Source organism: Heterocephalus glaber, unplaced genomic scaffold, assembly GCF_053883595.1.
Source record: "Heterocephalus glaber isolate CG9 unplaced genomic scaffold, H.glaber_assembly_v1.0 deba00001072, whole genome shotgun sequence".
NCBI classification, from domain to species: Eukaryota; Metazoa; Chordata; class Mammalia; order Rodentia; family Bathyergidae; genus Heterocephalus; species Heterocephalus glaber.
The window spans coordinates 6562774-6588943 of NW_028258189.1; the positions used below are offsets into that span (position 1 = coordinate 6562774).

Genomic DNA, 26170 nt, shown 5'->3' on the forward strand with positions numbered 1-26170 from the left:
TCTCCTCCCTCCAGCCGTGGATGGCAGGGATTTTTGTCGCAGGAGGAGAAAATGACCGACACCTGTGGTCCTCACACTTACGCTCGGGAACTTCGGGGACACTCCGGGAGGGACGGACCGTGGGACTCAGTTTCCCTCCTGCACTCGAGTAGCGGGAACCGGTCCAACTGCACTTCCTTCTGCATCTGTTCCAAACGACCGTGCGCGTCTCACCGATGCCTAAAGTACACACACTCGCAAGTGTGTAACGGGCCCGCAAAGAGGCGCCGCCGCTGTGGGAAGAACGTGAACAAAGCTGGTTCAGGGTCCGAAGTCTGCGGCCCAGGTGGGAAACGTGAGGTGAGGGCGCAAACCTGAGCATGGGTGCGGTGAACGTCGGGCCTGGCAGAGCCGAGCTGTGAGCCCCGTTCGGGGCAAAGGCTCCCGGGGATCGGGCAAGGGGGCGAACTGCGTGTGTGAGCGAACCCGTGAGCACGCAGCCCAGAGAGGCCCCCGCGGGCCCCAGCTGGACCGCGCCCAGCCAACTCCTGGGACGCGGTTTCTGTTTCTCCAGCACTGGGCGGGTGGAACGCCGAGATCCCACAGGGCTTCGTCTCCAGCCCTTTTGAAAAATCTTTGTTTCCAGACAGGCTCTCGCTAACCCACTAGGTTCCCTAGGCTGGGCTGCAACCTGAGAGCCTCCTGGCTCAGCCTCGCTGAGGGCCGGGATGACGGCAGGGTTCTGACAACTCCTTGGTGCCTGTGAAGCCTAGGTGACACTGGGGATCCGCTGGGACGGGACGCACGCGCTCTCCCGGCGAGAGGGCTCCTTGGCTCGGCTCTGTTCTAACTGCGCTCTCACTTCCTGATCGTCTACTTTTCGCAATTTGCCCCATTTGGAATCGATAGTGTGCTGTGTGAGCCCCACGCAAAAGCTCCCTGGGACTTCACGCGTGTGTGTTTGGAGACAGGCCCCGCAGAGGGAAGGAACCCGAGCAGCGTCTGGGGGCGGGGCCGTCCGGGTCAGGGGGCCCTCAGTCCAAAGGCAGGGTCCTCACGAGAGGCAGAGGAGACGCAGACAGAGACAGAGGAGAGGCCTCTGTGGAGACGGAGTGAGGGATGGGGCCGCAGCCCAGGGCCACCTGGAGCCCCGGGAGGAGGAGGCACAGGCAGGAGGGTCTCCCTGGGTCCAGAACATTCTCGCCACCCCAAAAGGAGAGCCTGTAGCCGTGCTGGCCTCGCCGTGGCGTGCGTGCCGCAGCGGGCGGTGGGCATCACCACAAGCTCGGAAGGTTCGCCGCCGCTGCCCTGTCCCATGACCGCCACTGCCCCTCCTCCCTCCCGATGGGAGGCGCACTAATCCGCGTCCTGGCTCTGCGCATGTGCCCGTCCCGCCCGTTTCACACCAAGGGAATCACGCAACACGTGGCCTCTCGTGCCTGGCTGCTCACTCATCATCATGTGGTCGAGGCCCATCCCTGTTACAGCAGGTGTCTCAGCCCAGTCCTTTTCAGGGCTGTGTAATATTCCTCCGTGTGGATCCCGTTCCATGCCTGCATCCATGCACGGAGGGTCGCTTGCTTTGTTTCTACCTTTTAGCTGTTGGGAATGATGCTGCTCTGAAGAAGGGTGTACACAGTCTTGTTGGCATTCCTGTCTTCACTTCTTCCGGGAGTGGAATTGCTGGGTCATGTGATCAATGTCTTCAGTTTCTTCAGGACTCCGCAGAGGCCTCCTCACAGTGGCTGTGACATCTTCTGCTCCCACCCGTGGTGCAGGGACCCCCAATTCCCTGCAGGCCCTGCCTGTCCTGATTTCCCTATCATCATCCCTCCACCTCCTCCTCCCTCGTCGCCTGTTCTAGCGGCTACGGCTGCACTTCCAACACTGATTCCACTGGATTCATCTTCAAAATCATTCCTTGCTGTTCCAACACCAGCCACGTTCTGCAAAGGCGCTGACTTCTTGTTCTTGCTTAAAGAGCAGCGTTCGGGCTGATTCGGGCGGAGGCCAGGGCTGCTTCTCTCCTTTAGCTTAGTCCCCGCGGTGAGCACCGAGCCCCGGCAGCCCTCGAGGTAGGTGCTTCCTCCCGGGAGGCAGCTGGTGAGGCCTGGGGAAGAGGGGCTCCGTGGACTGCTCCTCTGGGGACAGGGGCGCCCAGCGTGGGCCCTGAAACATGGCCGCCTCGGCAGGGAAGGGACAGAGACCGAGGTGGACGCCAGGGCCTGGGGCACCTCAGCTCCAGGTCACCGCACAGATAAAGGACGCCAGCCCCAGGGTGGTCCCTGTGCGGCCCGGGGTCGTCCTGCCTTTGTCTGATTTCTGCAGAAAGCCAAGAGAACCCCACGCCCACCCAGACCGGGAGGTGCACGGGTTCCAGGCCAGGGTCTGGCTACCAGGGTCTGGCTACCAGGGTGCGCCTTCCGCTCCACTGCGACCGACCGCGGACTCCGTCAAGTCCTGTCTTGCACGGGCACCCGGGTGCGGCTGGGACTGGGGTGACCACTCGCCCACTGCCCCCCATGGATGGCACACGGCCCCCTCAGCCCCAAGACTCGTGCTGGAGGCTTCCTAGCCGGTGGGCTCGGGCCAGCGGGCGGCTCGCAGGAGTTCGACACTGCGGAGACGCCGCCTTCTCGGGAAGCGCTGGCTGAGGCAGGGTCACGGGCCGAGACCTGGGCGTCTGTTCCCGGGCCCTTCCCCTCGCTCGCTCCCTCCCTCTCTCCCTCTCTCCTGGCCACCACGCAGTGAGCAGCTTCCGCCCTCCACGCTCCCGGCACCATGCTGACCGCGCCGCGGGCCGAGCCGTGGAGCGGCTGACCCTGGACTGGACCCTCTGAACCCTTGAGCCCGCCCGCATCAGCCTGCCCCGTCGGGCGTATGCTCGGGCATCTTCTCAGGGTGGCAGGCAGCTGCCCCGCTCACCCACCAGACCTCACGGAGGGCAGGACGCAACGCCCGCCCCGCGCGAGGAGACGGCCGAGAGGTCACTGCCGCCGCCCTGACAGGCCGGCAGGGGGACAGAGGGCCGTGCAACCCGAGGACCAGCCGAGGCGGCCCCGGGGAGCACCTCGCCCACGACGCCTGCTCGCCCCTGCAACCTCGGGGAAAGGCCTCCGACCCACACCGGCCCGTCGGAACCCACTCTTAGACGGCGGCGCCAGTGCCTTCTGCAACAGCAGCCCTGAGGTCACCGGAAACCCCTCCCGGAGCCCGGGTCTGGGCCCGAAGGCAGCGCGCACGCCACAGGCTGGGATCTGAGCCCCGCGCTGCCGGGTGGGCATCCACGCATGCGCACCGCATCCCGGCCTCTGCCTTCCTCCGGGTCACCTCGGGCGGACTTCAGAAGGAAAATCAGGCGCGGGGCACCGAGGGGCGGGACCGGCTGCTCGGAGAGCGCGGCTGCTGCGGACTCAGAACGACGGCCGGCCGCGGGGCGCCCCGCACACACGCGCACGCCAGCACCCGCCTGGGGCGCTCAGGGCCCTGGTCCCCGACGGCCGGGCCGGGAGGAAGCAGACCGCTCACTGCAAAAGGACTTTATTTCGCCACAGAAACGCGAGCTGGAGTGGACGCCGCCGGGCACACGCGGAAGGGCGGGGCGGGCCGGGCCTGGGCCCCGCCAGGACAGAGGAGGAGTCCTGGCTGGGCGGCTCGGGCTGGAGGGGCAGGCGGAGCCCAGCTGCCCTCCCACGCCGGAGTCTCTCAGGGCAGCAGGGAAACCAGAGCCCCGCAGGCAGCGTCTCCTCTTGGCCCGGGGCGGGGCGGGCAGAGGCCGGGAGGCAAGCGAGGCTCGGTGGTGGGGCGGTCCGGGTCCGGGGCCTGCGGTCCAGGCGGCTCCTGCCCTTCATTACCTGTTCCAGGCGCTGCGCTGGCGGCTGGGGGACCGGGACCGCGACCGCTCGCCCTGGCGACGGTGGCGGCTGCGCTTGCGGCCCGCGCTGGCCCTGCGCTCGCGGCTCCGCTCCCGGCGCCGGTCCCGGCTGCGCGACCCCCGGGGGCTGCCGCTGCGCCGGCCAGGGCTCCCTGCGTCCCGGTGGGCATGCTTCTTGTGCCCACGGCGCTCCTTGCGCGGCGTCCGGTCCTCCCGGCTGCGGGCCCGGCTGCGCTCGCGCGGCGCCCCGACCCCGACCCCGACCCCGACCCCGACCCCGACCCCGACCTCTCCGGCCTCCCCGGCCTCCCCGGCCCCAGCCCCGGCCCGGCCTCCGGCGTCCTCGGCGCTCCCGGCCCGGCTGCCCCGGCTGGGCTCGCGGTTGCACTTGTCCTGCTCCGATCCTGCCTCCCTCCTGGCCGCGCCCTGCTCGCCGGCCGGGGGCCCCTTGGGCTGCTGGCTGCCGTCCTGCTGGTTGTCGGGGATGCAGGCGAGCACAGCGGGGCAGCGCTGCTTCTCCTCCTGCTCCGGGGAGCCGGGCCCCGGGGGCTCCCCGCGCGCCGCCGCGTCCTCCAGACCGCCGTTCAGTCCCCGCGGCGCGCGCTCGGCCTCCTTGGGGTGCAGCGCGGCGGCCGACACGGTGTGCAGGATGTCGAGCACCGGCTGCAGCAGCGCCTCTGGCGGCCGCGCGTCCTCAGGCTTGCGGCTGAGCAGGATGCTGAGCAGGCGCTGCCGCAGCTCGCGCTCCTTACGCTGCAGGCCCAGCGCGCGCTCCTTCTCCTCCTCCACACGCCTCAGCTCAGCCTCCTGCAGCCGCCGCCGCTCCTCCTGCCGCTGCAGCCGCTGCCGCTCCTCCTGCTGCTCCTGCGCCTGCAGCCGGGCCGCCTGCGGAGAGGGGAGGGGAGGGAGAGGCTCAGCCACGCAGACGGGAGGGCAGCGCCTGCGCCCACTCTGGCACCCGGGGCTCAGCACCGGCCTCCTCGGAGGCCGAGTCAGGGCGCTGCCTTACTCCGCCCAGCCGCACCTCGGGGCCTGCAGGATGCGTCCGCCCACCCTGAGTCCGGGGGCGGAGGGGAGGAGAGGGGAGGGGCCACCCCGCGCCCGCCAACCGCCCGCCAACCGCCCGCCAACCGGAGCCACCTTGGCCCTGCTCAGCAGCTCCGCGATGAGCCGGATGGACTGCAGGTTGCGCTGGGCCAGCAGCAGCCTGCGCTCCTCCAGCCGGATCTTCTCCTGCAGCTTCTTCTGCTCCTCCGCCTGCAGCCGCTCCAGCTTCTTCTGGCTCCGCCGCAGTTCGCGGTCGCGCTGCTTCTGCTCCCGCTTGCGCAGCTTCTCCTCGCGCTTGCGCTCGCGCTCCTGCTCCTCCAGCTCCTTCTGCTTCCTGGGGCGGGGCAGGGGGAGGGGCGGTCAGGGCCGCAGCCCCGCGGCGTGGAAGAGAAGCGGTCGAGGACCCCTCTGTGGCTCCGCGGAAGCCAGGGCCCAACGGCCGCTTCACCGCGACACAGGATCGCGCTGTCACTCCGTGAGCCGGGCTGGGCTCCAGCTCGAGCGCCTCCTGCCTCGGCCTAGCAGACCCCAAGGACGACAGGCCTGGGCCGCACACCGGCCTGGGTTCATTCTCTCTCCCAACAAAACGTCCCTGGGCAGAGGACGGGAGGCCCGGGCCTGGATGGCGCCTGAGGAGGCTCCCGGTGTCTGCGCCCTCTGGAAAGCGCTCGGCGGGCGCAGGAGGCGGCGGGGATGAGCCGGCCGCGGGCTCGACTGGGGCAGGGCCGTGGGCGCCGGGCCTGTGCGCGCTCGAGGGCATGGGAGGCACAGGGCACTGGGCACGCGCGACCCTGTGGCCACGCGGAGGGGAGGGGACCGAGCACAGCAGTCCTGCCGCTGGGCAGGGGGCGACGGAGCGCGAATTGCAGGCCCAGGCCTTTGGGACGCGGGAGGTCGGGTCGCCCGGCCCACAGGGCACCCACCGCAGTGAGAAAGGCAGGGAGCCGGAGCAGGGCGCCCCCGGGGTTGGCCCATCCCCCAGCACCCCGGGCCCCGGGGGCCTCCACCAGCCCCACGCTCACTCGGGACAGGGCGCCGCCCAGCTGGGAGCGGATCTGGCGGCCCCACGGGGAAGGAGGACCAGCCCCAGAACCAGGATCGGGCTGAACCGCCAGCTCACGCCTGTGACCCCGGCACTCCGGAAGGCTGAGCCAGAAGGGTCCCAAGCTCCAGCCTGGCCCCAGCAACTCAGTGGCGAAGCCAAAGTGGAATGCAATGCGAAGGCCCTGGGCTCGACGGGTGTTTGCGGAAGCGTCCCTGAGCACCCCTCTCCCGGTGGGAGGGGACCGGGCACGGAGGCCGGGGTGGCCCGGGGCGGCCTCTCTGCTCCCCCAGAGCCACAGCGGGGCCTCACTCCGGTTGGGTCGGAGCGGCCGGGCCTCCAGAGGGAGACGACAGCGCGGGAGCACGCCCCACGCTCAGGCCCACATGTGTGCACACGCCCTCAGCACGCAGAGGTTCACGGGCCTGCACACACACGCACAGCCAGGTACCACACGCACATCGAGTGTACAAACAGCCGGGCATGCGCACACGACTCGGGCACTCACTCACCTACAGGCGCACACACATCGCGGGTGCACACATTCTCGGGCATTCTCGCAGCCACTGCACGTGCAGACACACGCACACGCTCACAAGTGTGCACACACGCACGTTCGCAGGCATGAGCGCACACCTGCACAGTCGGCTGTACACGCATTCACAAGCGTAGCCACACACCGGCAAGTGCGCACGCGCGCCCCGGCATCCACAGATGCGCTCAGCTCTGCAGCTCTGCAGCCCCGTCAGCCACGCCCACCTCTCCTGCGCCCGGCGCCGCTCCTCCGCCTCCTTCTCCCTGCGCTTCTGCTCCTCGCGCTGCTGCTCCAGCTCCTGCAGCTTCTGCCGCTCCAGCTGCCGCTTCCGGATGGACGCGTCGCTCAGGTGCTTGGTCGAATCGAAAGAAACCTGGACAACAAACGGGGCAGGCGGTGGCTTCTCCCGGCCGCGCCCCGGGGCCTCGGCCGCCGGGGCACAGAAAGTGAGGCCGGGCAGCCCGGCCGCCCTCGCTCACCGCCCCCCGACGCCCAGGCTGCGCCTCCCCAGCAACCCCCTAGGCCAGCTGGCACCGCGGAGCAGCCGCGCCATGGGGAGGCAAACAGGAGCCCGAAGCTCCCGCTCAAGGGCCGCCTCGGGCGCCCAATTCCCTCCAGCCGACCCGCTTAAAATCCCCTTCGCGCAGCCCTGGCCGACTACACGTCACGGCCCGGAGTCAGGATCTCGCTAAGCCGCTGAACGGCCCACACTAGGGCGTGAACGTGCGACCCTCCTGCCTCGGCCTGGGCTCCCGGCACAGGGCCTGTGAGTTAAACACGTGGCGCCTGCGCGGCCCCGCCCCCGGGGCTCACCTTGATGTTGCAGGCCACAGCCTTGCCGTCCTCGCCCTTGTACATGAGCTTCATGCCGCGCAGCGCGCTCATGGCCTGGATGAAGCCCGCGTACTCGCGGTACTGCACATAGGCCTCGAAGTTGAGGTGGCCGCCGAAGCTGAAGGTGTGGAAGTTGCGGCCGGTCATCTCCTCGCGGTACGGGTCCAGCATGGGGATGTCCACGTTGCGGATCTCGCCGAACCTCTGGAACACGCGCACCAGCACGTCCTCGCTGGGCTTCTCGGAGCCCGCCTCGCGCCGCGCGAACCACTTGCAGGGCAGCCCCTCCAGGTGGATGGTGTCGGGCCGCTCGCCGGGCAGCGTCTCGTTCATGTCCTTCGCGTCGCGGAAGAACGAGTCCCAGTCGTGGCGCGTGGGGAAGTCGAGCTTGAACTCGGCGGCGCGCACGCACCTTGAGGATGTCGGAGAAGCCGCTCAGCTTGATAGTCTTGCCGTCCAGGCAGGCCAGGAAGGCCTTCACCAGGCTGCGGTTCTCCACCTCGCCCTCGAAGCGGATGAAGTCCATGGTGCTCTTGGAGATGCGCAGCGTGGAGAACTGGTGGCTGTGCACCATGCCCTTGAGCCGCTCCATCACCTCCCAGTTGGAGATGGACTTGCCCGGCTGCTTCAGCTGCGGCAGAGCCACGCTGATGCTCATCTTGGTGATCGGCTTCAGGTACAGGCCGTGCGCCGCGCACAGCTCCACGGCCTCCGACGTGTCGTGCACGATGGTGGCCGCGGCCATAGCCGGGACTGGGCCTGCGGGGGGCGCGGGGTCAGGGCGGCTGCATCGGGGAGCCCCCCCACACACCCGGGCAGGAGCGGCGACGCTGGGCGGCAGGAGGCGGCGCCGGCCGGGCTGGGGCTCGCAGCAGACGGGAAGGAAGTCCCGCCCCGCAGCCCGCGGCCCTCCCCGCCTGGCCGCTGGTGCCCTTGCAGGGCTAGCGGGGCCGAGGGAGCGAGGCCTCACCAGACCCCAGACCCCGGCCCAGGCCGCCCCCAAAGCCCACCGCGGGGGGACTTCCGGGAGCGAACTCCAGCCAGGAAACTCGAGCGGCACAAGGCCCACTGCTTCCGCTGCTGGGGCGGGGCGGGGCGGGGGCGGGGCGGGGGTGGGGGGCTCGCAGACCCCCCCAAGCAGACCCAGCGGGCAGAGGGCCTGCGTGACGGAGACCAGGACACACGCGAGACCCCTCCTGCGGCCGCCCCCAGCCGGTGGGTCCCCAGCCTTCCTGTCCCCCACCCCATCCACGCAGTTACCCCGCTCCTAAGACCCCCACCCGGAACCCCAGGCTTCCTAGGCACCCAGCGCCGCACATACACAGGGCCCCTCGTTCCCAGCCGTCCAGCGCCCCGGTTCGCGCACAGCCCTGGGCCCAGCGCCCCCACGATCTGTAGCACCCCTCTGGGCCCCAGCACCCCATACATTCCCTAGTACTGCTCCCAGTCCCCCAAATCTCTGGCGCCCCGAATCCCACTCAGCACTCCCTAACGGTTCCCTGGTCCGGCCCCCAGCACCCCCGGTACCGCCTGCAGCCCCCCAGCACCCCCACTCCCCGCAGGCAGGCCAACCTCAGGTCCCCACACCACTGCAGCGCCCCACTCTAATTGTGGGCTCCCCCACCCCTGAAGCTGTCCCCTAGCACCCTCTAGGATCCCCGGTACTGGCCCCAGCCCCCCACATCCCTGGCAGCCCCATTTGGCCCAGGTGTCTCCCCAGGTCCCTCGCACCGCTCCTGGCCCGTGTCACCGTCCGCCTCCCCTTACTTTCCCCTGGCGCTGCCCCCGGGCCTCCAAATAATCCCCGGGCCCCTAGGACGCCTGCTGGATCGCCCCAACCCCCGGGCCAGGGCCAGGCCCCGCCCCCGCCCGGCCAGGAGCGCGGCTTCCGGGCAGCACTCACCGCCTCAGGGCTCCGCCTGCGTCGCGGCCCCAGCTCTCGCCGTCCCCGACGACCACCGGGCAGGCGCGGCCTCCCGCCTGCCGCCGTCGCCGTCGTCAACGTCCGCCGGTGGCGCCCCGGACGCGACCCGCCGTCGCCGCCCGCCCCCTGTGACGCACTTCCGCTTCCGGCGCGCGGCCAGGAGGAAGCGGCCGCGCGGCGGCACCGGGTGCGTCTCCCCGGCCGGGCCCCGCCCCGGGAGAGGCGGGACTTCCGGGAGGGCTGGCGGTTCGCTCTGTGCGTGCGCGTCGGCGCCCCGCCCCACCTGCTGCCTGCACCTGCAAGCCCAGCCTGCAGGTGGGCTCCGGGAGCCGGGCTGCTGCGGCTCCGCCTCCCAGCGTCGCCTGCGGCCCGGGGGTCCCGACCCTAGCGAAGCCCAGAGCAAAACTGCAGAGGACAGGCGGGTGTTACTCCAGTGTTTGTACCAGGGCGCTCCTGTGCGGTGAAAGCCCATCTCCTGATCAGATGATGTACAAATAAAATAAATATATGTGAGTATTATTCTAATGTGGCCCATAGCGGACCCGACGGTGTAGCAATAGCCCATAACGTAAATGTAGATGATATATACCGAAATAAAACACATATACTAGTATTACTCTAATGTTACCTATAGTAGATCCCACAGTGTAGTACTATCCCATAACGTAATTGTAGATGATACATAATAAAATAATAAAATATATATAATAGTATTATTCTAATGTTACTTATAGTACATCCCACAGTGCAGTAATATCCCATAACGTAACTGTAGATGATACATAATAAAATAAAATATATATATAATAGTATTATTCTAATGTTACCTATAGTAGATCCACAGTATAGTAATATCCCATAACGTAATGGTAGATGATATATAATAAAATAGTAAAATAAATATATATAACAGTATTATTTTAATGTTACATATAGTAGCTCCGACAGAATTGTAACATCCCATAATGTTTAGATGATACATAAATAAAATAAATATAAGTAGTAGTATTATTCTAATGTCACATATAGTAGATCCCACAGTATAGTAATATCCCATAACGTAATTGTAGATGATATATAAAATAAGTATGTAATAGTACTATTCTCATGTTACATATAGTAGCTCCTATAGTATAGTAATATCCCATAATGTAATCATGGATGATATATATAAAATTATTTCATGCTAGTGACCTGCAAACATACAACAATGCTATTCTAATATTGCCTGTATAGTGAAATTCCATAACATACTGCAACCCCTTGCAAAATTATAACTGATATGTAAAATAACATTCTGATGTTCTGTGTATAATAAAATCGTGTAGTCTATTGAAATTCCATAATATAAATTTAGCATAATGATATTACAATGTTCTAAATGATAAAATTCTAATAATGAATTTCATAATATAAATGATATATACAGAGTAAATATGAAATCTAAGTAGTAGAATTCACTAGTAAAATATGCTATGTAATATAATGATGTTCTAATGTACTATATGTAAGTTCCTTCTATAGAATAAATTTCATAATATAATTTTTGGGAATATATGAAATGATGACATTACAGTATTCTGTATGATACAATTCTAGGAGATAATGAAATTCAGTAATATAAATGATATATGCTGACATAGTACATGTAAATTTGAAGTAATAAAAATCAATGGTATTATAAAATCCCATAGTCATAAATGATATATGATATGATGATATTCTAATATTCCTTATGAGTTCATTTTATAGTGCAGGTAATTCCATAATATAATTTTAAGTGGTATAATGATATTATAATATCCCATGATGGAATTCTGTAGTATAATGAAATTCTATAATGTTAATGATAGATACAGACATAATAGATGTAAATTCTAAGTGACAGAATTTGATAGTATAACATTTTACACACTGTCGATTGTATATAGTATACTGACATACTTATAGAAATAAGCTCTGTGATAACAGTGATATACTCGTGGAATTATACGATCATCATGAAATACGTATTGATTTTATGAAATAGCTATTAACTGCTTTTCCCTCCACTTGCTGAAGCATTTGCAAATCAACCTAACAAATGGAATGAGCCCCTTCTATGGATACCAGCGAACATGAAGCCGTATATATGATAATTTCAGAAATGTTCAAGAAAAATGCAAAATATATAGTAACAGCATTGTATGATACACATGGGGATTTTTGTTGTCATTGTCGTTGTTGTTCGGTTGGTTGGTTTTGTTCTTTGAGACAGAGTCTCGCTATGTAGTTCAGGCTGGCCCTGAACTCACTGCAGAGCCCATGCTGGCCTCAAACTCACAGCGATCCTCCTGCCTCAGCCTCCCGAGTGCTGGGATCACAGGCATGCACCACCACAGCCAGCTACACTTCTGTACTGTAGTAGAATTCTCTGATACAACTACAAATCATATATTTTTTGTAATGTAAATATGTCCAAATTCTATAGAATAACCCTGTGATATAATAGTGGGATGATGTAAATGATCTGTTTTATAGTGTCTGCATATCATGGAATTATAAATTAATAAATCATAAGTTACTGAGCTCTGGTCACAAACCCAACCCCCTGTGGGCCCTGTGCTTCTATCTCCTCAAATATGTCACAGGTCTCGCCAGGACCGCGGTTATTCTTTAGCGTTTTGGTTTGGGGGGCTGTTTTGCTTTGTTTTGAGGCAGGGTCTCGCGACGTAATCCCCTGTGGGCCCCATACAGAGTAGGCGCGACACGAACAAAGCCAACCCGGGGGAAAACGAGCTCACACACCAGAGACCCAGGTGAGGTTAATGGTGGGTGCCCAGGTCTTCTTCATAGATTCCCCCAGGGTCCCTTTTTCTGTCTCTTGCAGGATAAAGGACTTCGCTGGTGCCCACAAACCCAGCTGGTTGCTAGATGCTGGGATTCACGCAATCACTACACATGAGACACTTGCATCCCGGCCCTGAGCTGCCACACTCCTGCCTCCCTCTAGATTAGACACCAGTCCTGCTGATGTACCATCCTTTCCTCCAGTGCCATTCATCTGCTTCTAGAGGAAACATGGCCGGGATGCTAATATGTACTGCGTGGCTGACTCTGTCACTTAGCTATGTCACCCTGACCCACAAATACGTAGCAGTCTATTCACCGATTGACCGATCCACCTACTCATAGGTCCACCCATCCGTCTTCCATCCAGCCACCCACCCACCCATTCACACACTCATTCATACGGCCATGCATGCACCCACCACCCGTGTACCCGTCTACCCATTCACCCATGCGTCCGTTAATCACCCGTCCACTCCCCCACCCATCTACCCATACGCCCATTCATCTGCCCATTCATCTTTCCATCTCTGTCCGCCCATCCACCCACTCACCCATCTGTTCATTCACTTACCCCATCACCAACCATCTACCAGTCCATCCATCCACCTTTTCGTTCATCTTCCATGCATCCATCTGTTTTTCTATCAATCAATCCATCCATACAGCAAACTACCCATCCACCCACCCATCCATCCACCCACTCATCCATGCATGCATCCATTCAGCCATTCATCCACCCATCCATCCACCCACCACCCATCCATCCACCCACCCATCCATCCACCCACTCATCCATGCATGCATCCATTCAGCCATTCATCCATCCATCCATCCACCCACCACCCATCCATCCACCCACTCATCCATGCATGCATCCATTCAGCCATTCATCCGTCCATCCATCCACCCACCACCCACCCATCCACCCACCCATCCATCCATCCACCCATCCACCCATCCATCCATCCATCCCCCATCCACCCACCCACCCATCCACCCATTCGCATACCCAACCACCCATCAGCCCACCATCTACACACCCTGCATCTACTTAACGGTCTAGTCTTGCTTCCCTTTATACACCTGCCTCCCGTGTCCCTGCCCCTCAACCCTTTATTCAAACCAAGCCCTGTCCTCTAGGTGGCAGTCTCTGACTTCCACACACCAGGGAGGAAACAGCTGTACCCACCCTGGGGTTCTGGGGACGTGGTATCCATCAACTCTCAGCAGAGATTTCCTCCCAGTGCTTTCCCATGAACCTTATCCTCTTTATGAAATCCACCCTCTAAGGCTCATCCCCTTATTTGGAAATTATTCATTGCAGAATTTTCACTGCAACAAGTCTCCTCTGTCCAGCACTAACCAGCAAAATGTAAAGAAAACAGGGCTGCCCCTTGTTTGAAGCCACCACATCTACACTGTGAGACGTGTGCAGGGAGCAGGTGGCCACGCTAGGCGTTCTCCTGGTGGCCGGGTCGAAACCCGTCCACTCTGTAAAAGAGGACGCTCAACCCGTTCTGTTAATTACGTTATTTAGTGTTGTGCAAGTGTGCATGCCGTCTTGGATTCTGCAGCTGCACTGGACATTCGTCTTTATGCAGTGATTTAAAAGTGTATAAAGATATATGTACAAGCACTATGGTGCACACATGTGTAGACCACACGTGTATTCTTCACAGTGTACACAGAGGTCTCCGTGCAAACAAATGTAGAGCAGTGCATACAGACCCATGCACACAGCGCACGGATATATGTGTTGTGCTTGGACATACTACTCTGCCCAGCCCTTTTATGGTTTGGATTTCTTTCTTTTTTTTCTTTTTCTTTTTTTTTTTTTTTTTGAGACAGGGTCTCGCTATGTAGCCCAGGCTGGCCTTGGACTCCTGGCGATCCTCCTGCCTCAGCCTCCCGAGCGCTGCGCTGGGATGACAGGTGGGCATCCCCACACCCGGCAGCTTATGCTTTGGATCTTAAATGTCTCAGGAGTCCAGAGGTGACTGCACCACGCCAGCTCTGTTGTCCTCGTGGGTTCGCCCGTTGGGATGAATTTGCTGGGATCATTGACAGGCGAGGGGGGCGTGGCAGGTGGGTTTCATTCAGAGGAGGGGCCAGGTTGTGCGCCCCTTGGACCCTGCCTGCCCCGGCCCCTCTCTCTCTCTGGCTCCAGGCCTCTCTGCTTCCGGGCTGCCGTTCAGGGAGCTGCCTTCCTGCTCTGCCTCCTCCCAGGCCTAAAACCAACCGGGGCAGCCAGGAAACCGGGGCTACAACCGCTGAACCAGGGCTTGGACTACACCTCCCCTCCTCCAGGTGATCTTACTCAGGAATCTGCTCACAGCAACAAAACTCTAAAACAGGAACACAAACAACGTATGTGTATAGTTCACATATATATGGCGTGTCTGTATAGATTGTGTATATATGAGGTGCAATTGAAAAAGACAGTGAATGTTTAAAATTTAAAAATACGCTACAGGAAAAGCCGCGTGGCCGTGAACCTCCCTCAGAATCCTCCCCGGCTGTGCACACCCTCCTCCCGCCATCCTGGCCGCTGTCCGCAGCAGCTCTGGAGTCCTCTTTCCTGGGGGTCTTTAGCTGCGCAGTCCCGGCTCCCTTGATGTCCCGAGTGGACTCAGAACAGTGACCTTTCCCAGTTATCCTGACCTTGGAGAGGAGCCGGGAGTCACACGGTGCCAGCTGCGGTGACTCGGGTGGAGGAGGACACAGCATCGTGTGTTCCCGAGCTGCCTTTCCGCTGGACGGCGCCCGGCAGAGCAGTCACCATGTTTGTGACCACACCTGGTGAAGCCCTCGGGAAAGGGGACCCCAGAGCAGCTGCAGGATGCGGCCAGGACGGTGGGAGGAGTGTGCACAGACAGGTGAGGATTTTGAGGGGGGATTCATGTCCATGGGTCTTGTACGATCATAGTTTAAAATATAATTGAAGCATTCACTGTATAGTTCGATCATATCTCGTATGTGATGCACATATATATGTGTACATAGCACATAGTATTTATATATATATATTTCATATGCCTATTTTATTTCCCATAGGTACACAAAGATATATGTGATATAAATACGTGCATGTATTCAGATATACATAAGCATACATTATTTGCATGTGTATTGAGAGAAATATGGACACATGCTATGTATATATGTTTATCGAGACACATATCTGTGCTATGTATATATATGTGCATTGACATATATGCCCTATATGTGTTTGAGATATACATACACGTATGCTATGTATAGGTAGCCTACATATGCACAGATATGTGATATATATGCATAGTCTGTATATATGCGTATGAGAGATGTGTGTATATACACAGATATATTATGTATATGTGTGTGTTCTTGATATATATATGTCTCGTATGCTTTTGTGTATCTTTGATATATATATATATATATAAATGATATACTATGTATATGTATATTGATGGGTGTGCACATACAGAGACTCCTAAACAATGTGTACACCCATGGGCTGGCGATTTAGCTCAGTGGCGCCTGGCAAGCGCAAGGTCCTGAGTTCGATTCCCGGCACCAAAAATAAAAAAACTGTCTACCCACATCAGCAGCTCTGTGTCCTCATCCACGTCTGGAAGCTGACGGCCACCACGCTGAGCAGCTCTGCTCGTGCAGAAGCCAAAGGTCTCACGATGTCTCGATAAATTTAGAATTCAAATACCTGCCCAAGTTTTTCTTCTGCTGTAGTGCGTCTGCCTGCTGGTAGGAGCTTCCAAGGGCCTCAGGGTCCAGGGCAGCTGCCCCGGAGGACTGCTGTGACAGAATACACAAGAGTCCTCTGTGCAATGTGCAGTTGCAATGGGTCGTTTATTCATTCAACAAACACTCTGGGCATCTCCGTACTCTGGGTGTGGCCATGTGGTTGGGATAGGGCAGTGTTTGCGGCACATCCGTGAAAAGCGAGACAGACACCCGGCAGTCGGGAGGATGTGGCGGGCGCCCCGAGACCCTCTGGCTAAGATTCAGAGGGTCTCTGACCCTCCGTTGGGTTGAACTTCACCAGCATCACTCGTGAGACCACTCTGTCATTTGTCACTGTGCCCGGGACAGCGAGGTGCCGCACGCTAGGTACTGTGCTAGGTATTGCCGGTCACCTGGGTGCTGCCCGGTTCCTGCGAGGACCGCAGGGCTTCTCTGTAAATCTCCCACCGGTGCATCGTAAGGAACTCGAGCACCCCAGATCGGAGGGTCTGGGGGTCACGGAGTCTGTCCACCGTGAGGCCCGTGGACCCCGTGCGGTCTCCTGGCTGACTGGGAGCTCCTGCCCCTCTTAGAACTTGGAACACATCTGCTGCGGGAATCGAACCCAGAACCTCCATACTGAGACACAACCTTGGCCCTGTTAAATGTCGTTATTTTTTGCCTGTCATCGCAGCACCCGGGAGGCTGAGGCAGGAGGATCACTGTGAGTTGGAGGCCAGCCTGGGCTACACAGTGAGCACAAGGCCAGCCTGAAGTACATAGGGAGACCTTGTCTCCAAAAATAAAGTAATTTTTTAAAATTTTAAGACAGGGTCTCACTGAATTTCCAAGTTGCCCGGGCTGGGCTTGAACTTGGGAGGCTCCTGCGTCAGCCTCCCACGGTGCTGAAATGATAACTATGTGCCACATGGGGTGCGGTGCAGGCTGGGGGAGCAGCGGATTCTCTGGGGAGAGCAGAGGCCGCGGAGGGAGGAAGGGACACAGGCAACGCCCGGGAGAATCCCGTCGCCCGCACCCACCCGGAGTCTCGGACTCCACTGGCTCCCGGCGTCTCTGAGCCTCGCTGCACAACCTGCCTTCCAGCCCAGCGGGGCTGCTGTTGCACCTCCCCGCGCCCTGTCCCATGCAACCCGAAGTCAGGCGGGCCGCGTCAGAAGGCATCAGGTGTTGGTTGAACGAGCCCCCTCCTCCTCGGTGCTTTGCTGCAGCTCTGTAAACCGCGCCTGGGCCGGCCGAGCGCTCCCCAGGCCTCAGCCCTCTCCCTCCAGGTCTCCTCCCAGGTCCCTCCCGTCTCCGGTCGGTCTCCGCAGGCCCGAGAGCCAGCAAGGCCGGCTTGGAATTCGCTGGTCCGGGTCACAGTCTCAGTCTCTGCCCTGTCACCCTGCAAGGGGCTGCACGCTTGTCCTGCTTCCCGCAGCCCGCTTCTGGCCTCGCTCGCTGCCCTCTGGAAGAACCCTCAGCGCGTCCTTCCTTCCTCTGCAGGCTCAGTCCAGCCCTGCCGGAAGAGGCCCCTCCTGCTCCCTTGCACTAGGCACCAGCTCGGCCCTTCCCAAGCGTGGGCAAATCCAGCCTGGGGCTCCAGGTCCACAGGGCTTCCCGGAAAACCACTTCCTCCGTCCTTAGCAGGAGGAAAAACAGAGAGGCAAGGGAGTTCATTTCCCCCAAAGTGCACCAGAAGCAGTGCCTCAGAGGTAAGACAAAATCCCGAGCGGGTGGCCAGCGGGCAGCAGCCGGGACATCCGCTCTGCCAGGGAAGAGTTGGGGAGCATGACCTAAAGCTGCAGGCAGAGGAAGCGAAGCCCTGAGTCTTTTGTCTCTTCTGGCTTCTGCTGAAAGAATTAATTGCCTTTGCCCGCTCTGGCTGTCAGCTGCCACTGCCCAGGGTCAGCCCTGCTCCCGGGGTAGGTGTGGGCTCAGCCCGGAGCCCTTATGCCTTGCTCATCTATCCGGAGACATGGTTGCATTTCTTTCACGCTTTCCTTTTTTTCTTTTTTTGGTACAGGGGATCGAACTCGGAACCTTACGCTTGCGGGGCAGGCGACGGAACCACTGTGCTTCATCCCAGGCCCACTTTTGTGCTTTCTCTCTCATCTTCCAAGTCAAACACTGAAGACGGAGGGGGTCCTGGACCTAGCTCACCATTCTTTGTGATGCCTCCTCTGGAAGCCCTGCCCAGTGCTAGACAGTCAGTGATCCTCCTGCCTCGGCCTCCCGAGTGCTGCTCAGCCGTGGTCGGCCTAGGGTCACAGAGGGAGGAAGCGTGGAGCCCACGGTGGTATTGAAGTGCGTGTGGTGGTGGGATGCTATTCTTCCCAGCCCTGGAGTGAAGAGGGGATTTCTAAAGTCCACAGTGAGATGCGGATGCAGAGATCTCACCCCAAGAGCACGCCCCCCGCTGCCCAGCAGGAGCCCGACGGAATGTCCATGGGGCTCCCAATGCCCAGAGCTGGACACGGACACAACAGCCGACGGTGAGGTCAGGATGCGCAGGAATGGGAGTCTTGGCAGTGAGGGAGGACGGGAGGCCTTCCTTGGGCTTGAAGAGGTAAAGATGTTGTTCTCCAAGGGGACCACCCAGGACGTCTAGGAGAGAGGGAACTGGGGGTCAGCAGGGATGGGGTCCCGCTGATTCAGATTCCAGTGGAACAGCACACCGCGGACAGACCTTCAGCCTTAGCCGTGCGAGACAGGAAGAGGGTGGGACTGTCCTCCACCCACCCCTCTGCACATGTCCATCCATCTGGGCCAGTCCATTCATTTATCTTTCTTCATTTACCCATCCGTCCATGCATCCAAATGCATCCTTTGGTTCATCCATACAAGCAACCATTCACCCATCCATCCATCAATCATTCACTTTCCTGCCTATCCATCCATCCACCCACCCACCCACCCACCCACCCATCCACCCACCCACCCTGAAAGAGTGTGAGCACATGACATGAGAGTAGATTTAGGGGAGCCAAGAATCCTCTGAGGGACAAGGGCGAGGGGATAGGAATGGCACAGCGGCACACTCCAGCTCGGGCTCTTTCATCCTGAGTCCCTCCGCTAGGAGCTGCTGGCCCCAGGCAAGGGGAGCAGCCCCCACCCAGCTCCCTCCCCTGGTGAGCTGGGTGCAGATGGTGCCTCAGCCCTCATCCCTCCTCGGCAGCCTCCATGCAGAGCCCCCCCCCGCCGTGGGGGACAGCAGCTCTCGAACCTCAAAGTGTCACAGAAGCCCTGCCACGGACGATGTGGAGATCCTGATGGAAATCCTGTGTCCACCCGGCTTCGCTCATGGACCTGACCAATTTGCTTCCTGCCCCTAACGCACTGAGATTCCAGGGGAGCGGCAGGCGGCTCCTCTCTCAGACCTTCTGGTCCCCCGCACTGGGGAGGCGCAGGCAGCCCGCAAGTCTGGGGTCCGACCAACCATGTGAGTGTGATGCAGCACTTCTGCCTCCTGTCTCTCTCCGCGGCGGGGCCTCCCCTCCCCTGACCCCCGCTACAGGGTCCCCCCCCCCGCCCCGCGTGCCACACTTCTGCTTTTGTTTCAAGCCCGTATCTCTGTCCCACTCAGAAAATGACATTTTCATCTTGATTATGTAGGAAGGAGAGAAAAACAAAGTGAAGCCATTGTTCAAAGCCATGAGAGCAGGCGTGGTGGTGCCCAGTTGTAACCCAAGCACTCCGGGAGGCTGAGGCAGGAGAATCCCCATTGGAGCCCAGCCTGGGCAACTATGGGACTTGCCAAGATCCTATCTCAAAGCAAAACAAAACATCTTTAAGAGAGGGCTCAGGAGGTGGCTCACTGTGAAGGCGGTGGGCTCCATCCTCAGGGCCACAAAAAATAAAACTGCTGGCTAAAAGTCTTTGTTTCGTAAAAAGCCAACAGATCTGTGAATGCAGTTAGTGTTCATATATCCCTGTGGCAGTTTAAACATAAATATCCTTTCCCTTTCAAATGTATATAAGAAACTTTGTAAGAATAATAAACACATGGTGTAAAAAAAAAGAAAACCTAAAAAACCAAAGTCAAACAAAAAGAGAAATGAAATAAAGCTAAAAAAAAAAAAAAAGAGAGAGAGAAAACTAAGGCAGCCAGGAAAGCTACCATGAAACTGAGAAGTGAGATTTGTAGCAGGTTAATAAGGCAAAATACAAACGCGAGGCCCAGAGGCCTGGAGGGACACGGCCACTGTGATTTGGAAGCGTTCTTTCTGCCCCACAGCCCAATAGCAGGGAAAATAGATAAATAAAAAGTCTACGGTTTCAGATACACAGGAACGCGCTTAATAGTTCTTTCTATGAAGCACTCAGGTGCCATATCAAGGGGCTGTACACTCGGTGACTTAAAGCAACAAAGAGCCATCTTCTCCCATCCCAGGGCCTGGGAGGCTGAGACAGAGGCGTCCCGGGCTGCGCTCCCTCCACAGGCTCCCGGGAGACCCTCCCGCCTCTGCCTCCTCCGGGGCTCCAGGCGGCCCTGGGCTGCGGCCCCATCATGCCAGGCTCTGCCTCCGACTCCACCCGGCTTCTCTGTCTCTGTGTCTGCGTCTCCTCCTCTGCCTCTCGTGAGGACGCTGCCACTGGATTCAGGAGGCTGAGGCAGGACGGCCTCGGCTCCAGAGCCTCCTCTGATTCCCTCTGCAGCAGCCCGGTTTCCACTCAGGCCCCGGCCCAGGTCCTGGGCTCAGGACCTGGACCCACCTTCGACCCCGGGCACAGCCAGGCTCACTGAACAGGCTCCACGAGAACGGCCAGGCCAACAGCCCTGTCTGCTTGGTCGTAGGCAGTGAGCTCCGTGCCACGCGATTCGGCAGAAACAACTTCATGGTGGATGCAGCCCCAGGACCGGGCCCCTTCCTGCGAAGCTGTTTCCAGGAACTAAATGTTGCTGCGCCCCGCGATATTTCCAGAGAGGCCCCTGGGGCGTACAGGTACTGTTTCCTGTAGGAGATCAAGAAGAGGACCAGTCGTGATTAGATCAAACCATGACCTCAAACCGTGCCCAGAGATGAAAGCAGGATTTTCTGTTCGAGGCACGGCCTCCCCACGTGGTGCAGGCTGACCCGAATCTCACTACGGAGCCCAGGTTGGCCTGGAACCTGCAGCCATCCTCCTGCCTCAGCCTCCCAAGTGCTGGAATGACAAGTGCAGACCACGTGAAGTTGACACCGAAAAGCCTGCCTCCCGAGGGGGAACGAGGCTCTCCTCATGGTCTGCAGAGACTGGACGGCCACCCCATAGCTCTGCCAGGTTCGGGGGCTGCAACTCAGAGGTAGGCCTGGGGCCAGCACTGTCCAAGTCCCGAGGCGGCAACCTCTGCCGGGCCCATGAGCAGGGGCGGGAACAGCAGAGACGTCCTGTACTGCAGGGGAACACAGGGCCAGGGCAGGCGCCAGGCCGAGAGGTCAGGCTGCAAGAGCCAGAGCCCCAAGGTAGGGGTCTGCTCCCACGGGGGCCCAGGGCATCCATCCATCCACCCACCCATCCATCCATCCATCCACCCACCCACCCATCCATCCATCCACCCATCCACCCATCCATCCTCTCATCCTTCTACCCATCCATCCACCCATCCATCCACCCATCCACCCATCCATCCATCCACACATCCACCCATCCATCCATCCACCCATCCATCCATCCACCCATCCACCCACCCATCCACCCACCCATCCATCCACCCATCCACCCATCCATCCACCCACCCATCCATCCACCCACCCATCCACCCATCCACCCATCCACCCACCCATCCACCCACCCATCCATCCACCCATCCACCCATCCATCCACCCACCCATCCATCCACCCACCCATCCACCCATCCATCCATCCACCCATCCATCCATCCACCCATCCACCCACCCATCCACCCATCCATCCACCCACCCCCATCCACCATCCATCCACCCACCATCCATCCACCCATCCACCCATCCATCCATCCATCCACCCACCCATCCATCACCCATCCACCCATCCATCCACCCACCCACCCATCCACCCATCCATCCACCCACCCATCCATCCACCCACCCATCACCCACCCATCCACCCATCCATCCACCCCCCACCCATCCACCCATCCATCCACCCACCCATCCACCCACCCACCCATCCATCCACCCATCCATCTACCACCACCCACCCACCCATCCATCCATCCATCCACCCATCCACCCACCCATCCATCCACCCACCACCCATCCATCCACCCACCCATCCACCCATCCATCCACCCACCCATCCATCCACCCATCCATCCACCCACCATCCATCCACCATCCACCCATCCATCCACCCATCCACCCATCCACCCACCCACCCATCCACCCACCCATCCACCCACCCATCCATCTACCCACCCATCCACCCATCCATCTACCCACCCACCCACCCATCCATCCACCCATCCACCCATCCATCCACCCACCCATCCACCCATCCATCCACCCACCCATCCATCCACCCATCCATCCACCCACCCATCCATCCACCCATCCACCCATCCATCCACCCATCCACCCCATCCACCCACCACCCATCCACCCACCCATCCACCCACCCATCCATCTACCCACCATCCACCCATCCATCTACCACCCATCCACCACCCATCCACCCACCCACCCATCCATCCACCCATCCACCCATCCATCCACCCACCCATCCACCCATCCATCCACCCACCCATCCACCCACCCATCCATCCACCCATCCATCCATCCATCCACCCACCCATCCATCCACCCATCCACCCATCCACCCACCCACCCATCCACCCACCCATCCACCCACCCATCCATCTACCCACCCATCACCCATCCATCTACCCACCCACCCACCCACCCACCCATCCATCCATCCATCCATCCACCCACCCATCCATCCATCCATCCACCCACCCATCCACCCACCCATCCATCTACCCACCCATCCAGCCAGCCAGCCATCCAAACATCCACTCAGCCATCCACCTCTCAGTTTATGCTCCTGTTTATGCATTTGTCCATCCCCCCCAGCCAGTCATTCAGCCTTCAATTCATCTCTCTATCCATCTGTCAAACCATCAACTCATCTTTTTATCAGTTCATTTTCTGTGCATCCACCCGCCCACCCACCCATCCATCTGTCCCGCCAGAGAGCAGGGGGCAGCCTGCTTTCCATCCTGATTCTCATTACGAAGCTTTTCCTCGCTTCTTTTCTCACCTCTCAACATGAAAACTGAACGGCCCACGGTGTGGTTGTGTTGTGCACGCCCAGGGACGTGTCTCTACGAGGGGACTAGGCGGCTTCACTTCATCACCCTGACACCTCTGCACACCCCTGTTCCCGGACACCTCACCTCCGGAGCGATCTGCTTAGGTAAATATCTGCATCTGTATTTTCAGTCCTGGGGATTGAGCCCAGGCCTTCACTCTGAGCTACATCCCGACCTCCTTTTATGTTTTATTTGCAGGCCAGGTCTTCGGGCTGGGCTCAAACTGGCAAATCTGCCCGCCTCAGCCTCACATACCAAGATAATGCTCAAATGCCATATTTTGAACATCAAAATTAATGCCAAAAATGCGATGAACAAAACAATCAGCGCTCTGCTGATTCCTATGGGCGCCTGAAGAAAAATATGTAGAAGAAAGCTATCCGCACCTCCGTGAAGCTGTCCGGTGCTTTGCCCTCTGAGAGTTCATTCTTTTTTTCCGGAACATTTACATAGCAACAAATATAATGAAAATAGAAACACAGATGTGTGTAAACTAAGGCCGTTGCTTTAAATATTTAATTTATACCCAAACTAGACCTGTTTTCTGGTAATTGTACTTTCCCGGCTTTAGTGCAGCTGTGCTTATGAAAATTAGTCTGAAGCTAGGCACGGCGCGCACACCTGTAATCCCAGGACCGTGGGAGGCTCAGGCAGGAGGTTCACAACAGCGAGGCTACCTGGGGAAACTTAGCGAGACCCTCTCTCAAAATGAGAAATAAAAAAGTGTTTTAAAAGGGCGGGGGCTGGAGCACAGCAGGAAGGGTCTGAGTTCTATCCCCTCTGGCCCACTGTTCCTTCCGTTTTGGGTGCTTTCTTTCCTCACAAACTTTTCCCTTTTTTTCAGGGTTTCTACACACTGCCGCACATTTTTAGTGGTGCTGAGCACTAAGTTTAAGCTGTGCGGCTGAAGCCAGGGGTGGTGCACGCCTGTTGTCCCAGCACTCAGGAAGCTGAGGCAGGAGGATCACTTTGAGTTCCAGGCCAGCCGGGGCTACACAGCGAGACCGTGTCTCAAATGAACAAAGAAACTTGTGCAGCTGAGCTGAGTCCGCCAGTGCTCAAACCCCCGCCCTGCCCAGCGTGCGCGGCCCCCCTGGACTCCTCAATTTCCTGGGCTCCCTCAGACATGGGGCCTTGACCTACTTTTTTCAACTTGTAACTTTCTGATGAGTCCCCAGTTGCAGTACATAACCGTGGGGAGTCGTGCATGGACAGAACACATCTCAGTCCGTTTTCTGGCCCCTTGCCCTCCCTCCTCTCTACCTGTTGGTCCACTTCTGTTTTCCAAAAGGTCCAGCTCTGAATTTCCTGCTTTTTTTTTTTTTGGTCCTTATTTACATGTGTTTATTTACATGGGTTTCTCAGATAAAAGATGTGATATTGAAGCTCTGTGTCTAATTTACTTCATTTAACATTTTGATCCCAACATGCATCTGTTTTCCTACACGTGACTCAAGCGTATCCTTCTTCGGGACAGAGTAGTACTCCCTTGTGTATAAATACCACATTTTCTTCACCCATTCATCTGCTGACGGACATCGAGGCTGCTTCCAAGATGTAGCTCTTGTGAGTTGTGCTGCTGTACACACGGGTGTGCACGGATCACTGTCATATGAGGTCTTTCTCTCTTTGGGGAAGACACCAGGCCAGGGAACACCTGGGTCCCGTGGAATTTCTAGCTTCGGTTTTCTGAGGAATCTCAATGCTGCTTTCCAGCCACGAGGCCTTCCAGCCGCCCAGTTTGCCCAAGTCTGGTGACCCTACAGTGCCGATTTCCCGTGCCCTCGCTGAGGGCCGCCCTGGGCCTGCAGCTCCACGGAGAGCCAGGGAGGGAGGGAGCAAAGGCCCGGCCTTTCCTTCCTGTCTTCACCCTCCCAGCGCTTCCTGTTGCTAAGCAACACAGAGCCCACGGGGAAGTTGGGGTAGGGGATTTTAGGAGAACTTCCCACTTTTTAAAACATTATTTTTTTGCAAGTGTAAAACACTTCTCCAAACACACTCCAGTGAGAACAATTGCAAAGAAATGCTACCAAGCACGGTGGCTCAGTGGCCTCGAGTTGTGCGCTACCCAGCCAGCCGGCCCCAAAGCGGTTTCTGTTTCCCGAGATGAAAGCGATTGTTGATCACTGTGGAGCAGACGCAGATCGGTGCTTTTCTGCCACAAGAAAGAAACCGGTGGTGGTGAGGGGAGCCCCAGCGGGTGGGGAAGGGCCCGGCGACGGGAGAAAAGCTGCATCCTGCAGGCCAAGTGGGTGAGACCAGGGCAAACGACCAAGCCCTCGCAGGTCTGGAGATTCCTCCACCTCAAGCAGCAGCCCATCAATAGACATGACTTTTACGGGAGACTCCGGGAACTGAGACACCTCCCTGAGGGGTGGGGTGCTGTGTGCAGAGGAGCCAGTGGCGATTCTTTCCAACAGCAGACTTGTCATCTTTGTTTTAAAAGCAGCCCATGCCCAATTCCCATCTCACGTACAGCTAAGAACCCACAGTACCCTGCAACACACCCAGGAACTGGAATATTATACACTCGTGAAAAGGAACAAAGTTCAGTGCACAGTTCCTGAGGACACGATGCTGAGTGAGACGGGAGGACTCATGGTGTGCCATTCCACTGGTAGGAAATGTGGAGAACAGGGCAATCCAGACACAGGAAGTGGACTCCTGGGGGCGGGGGGCTGGGAGGGACCCGTACCGGGGACAGCGTCTCCTTGGAGGGAGCCAGAAGAGGCCCGACCTTCTCAGATGTGGGGATTCTGGGGCCACGTGAGTGCACTAAACCTGCCCAGAATTGCTGGCTTTGAATAAATCACACGGCTGGTGACTGTCACCTGGATTTTTTAAAAATGAGGAAGGCGGACGCCAGGCTTCCTGTGTCAGCTGAATCGGGGCCCGGTGCTTCCTGCTCTGGTCCGGGTTGTTCCTGGAGCCCAGATGCAGGCCCGCGAGCCCGTAACCCAGAAAACACTCACATGGTGGTAAAGTCCGTCTGCCGCGATCCGTCACGGTGGAAAAGCCCCGGTGTGAGGCGGAAGAAGCCACGGTCTGCAGGGAGCTTTCCAAAAGCAAATGCAACTCGGCCGTCTCCCCCGGAACCGCACCCCACC

General features: G+C 58.5%; 1 protein-coding gene, 1 long non-coding RNA gene and 1 pseudogene across 5 annotated transcripts; 2 read left to right on the forward strand and 1 right to left on the reverse strand.

Moving 5' to 3' along the window:
* Window positions 1–3502: 3502 nt before the first annotated feature.
* On the reverse strand, window positions 3503–9349 carry Akap17a (A-kinase anchoring protein 17A). Its single transcript, XM_087209961.1, is given in 6 exon segments — window positions 3503–4738; window positions 4994–5234; window positions 6702–6850; window positions 7291–7719; window positions 7721–8070; window positions 9215–9349. Coding segments are annotated over 5 exon segments (2064 nt in total). The 5' UTR covers window positions 8057–8070; window positions 9215–9349; the 3' UTR covers window positions 3503–3829.
* A 115-nt stretch (window positions 9350–9464) lies between these two features.
* LOC101705268 (uncharacterized) lies at window positions 9465–24448 on the forward strand. Of its 4 annotated transcripts, XR_015450810.1 has the most exons (7): window positions 9465–9744; window positions 17294–17502; window positions 17814–19229; window positions 19403–21234; window positions 23066–23167; window positions 23262–23466; window positions 23908–24448. It is a non-coding gene; the product is annotated as an uncharacterized LOC101705268 (long non-coding RNA). The 4 variants fall into 4 exon arrangements; XR_015450807.1 differs by having other exon boundaries at window positions 23262–24448; XR_015450809.1 differs by having other exon boundaries at window positions 19403–21074; window positions 23262–24448.
* On the forward strand, window positions 21752–22573 carry LOC147828460 (uncharacterized; annotated as a pseudogene).
* Window positions 24449–26170: the final 1722 nt, after the last annotated feature.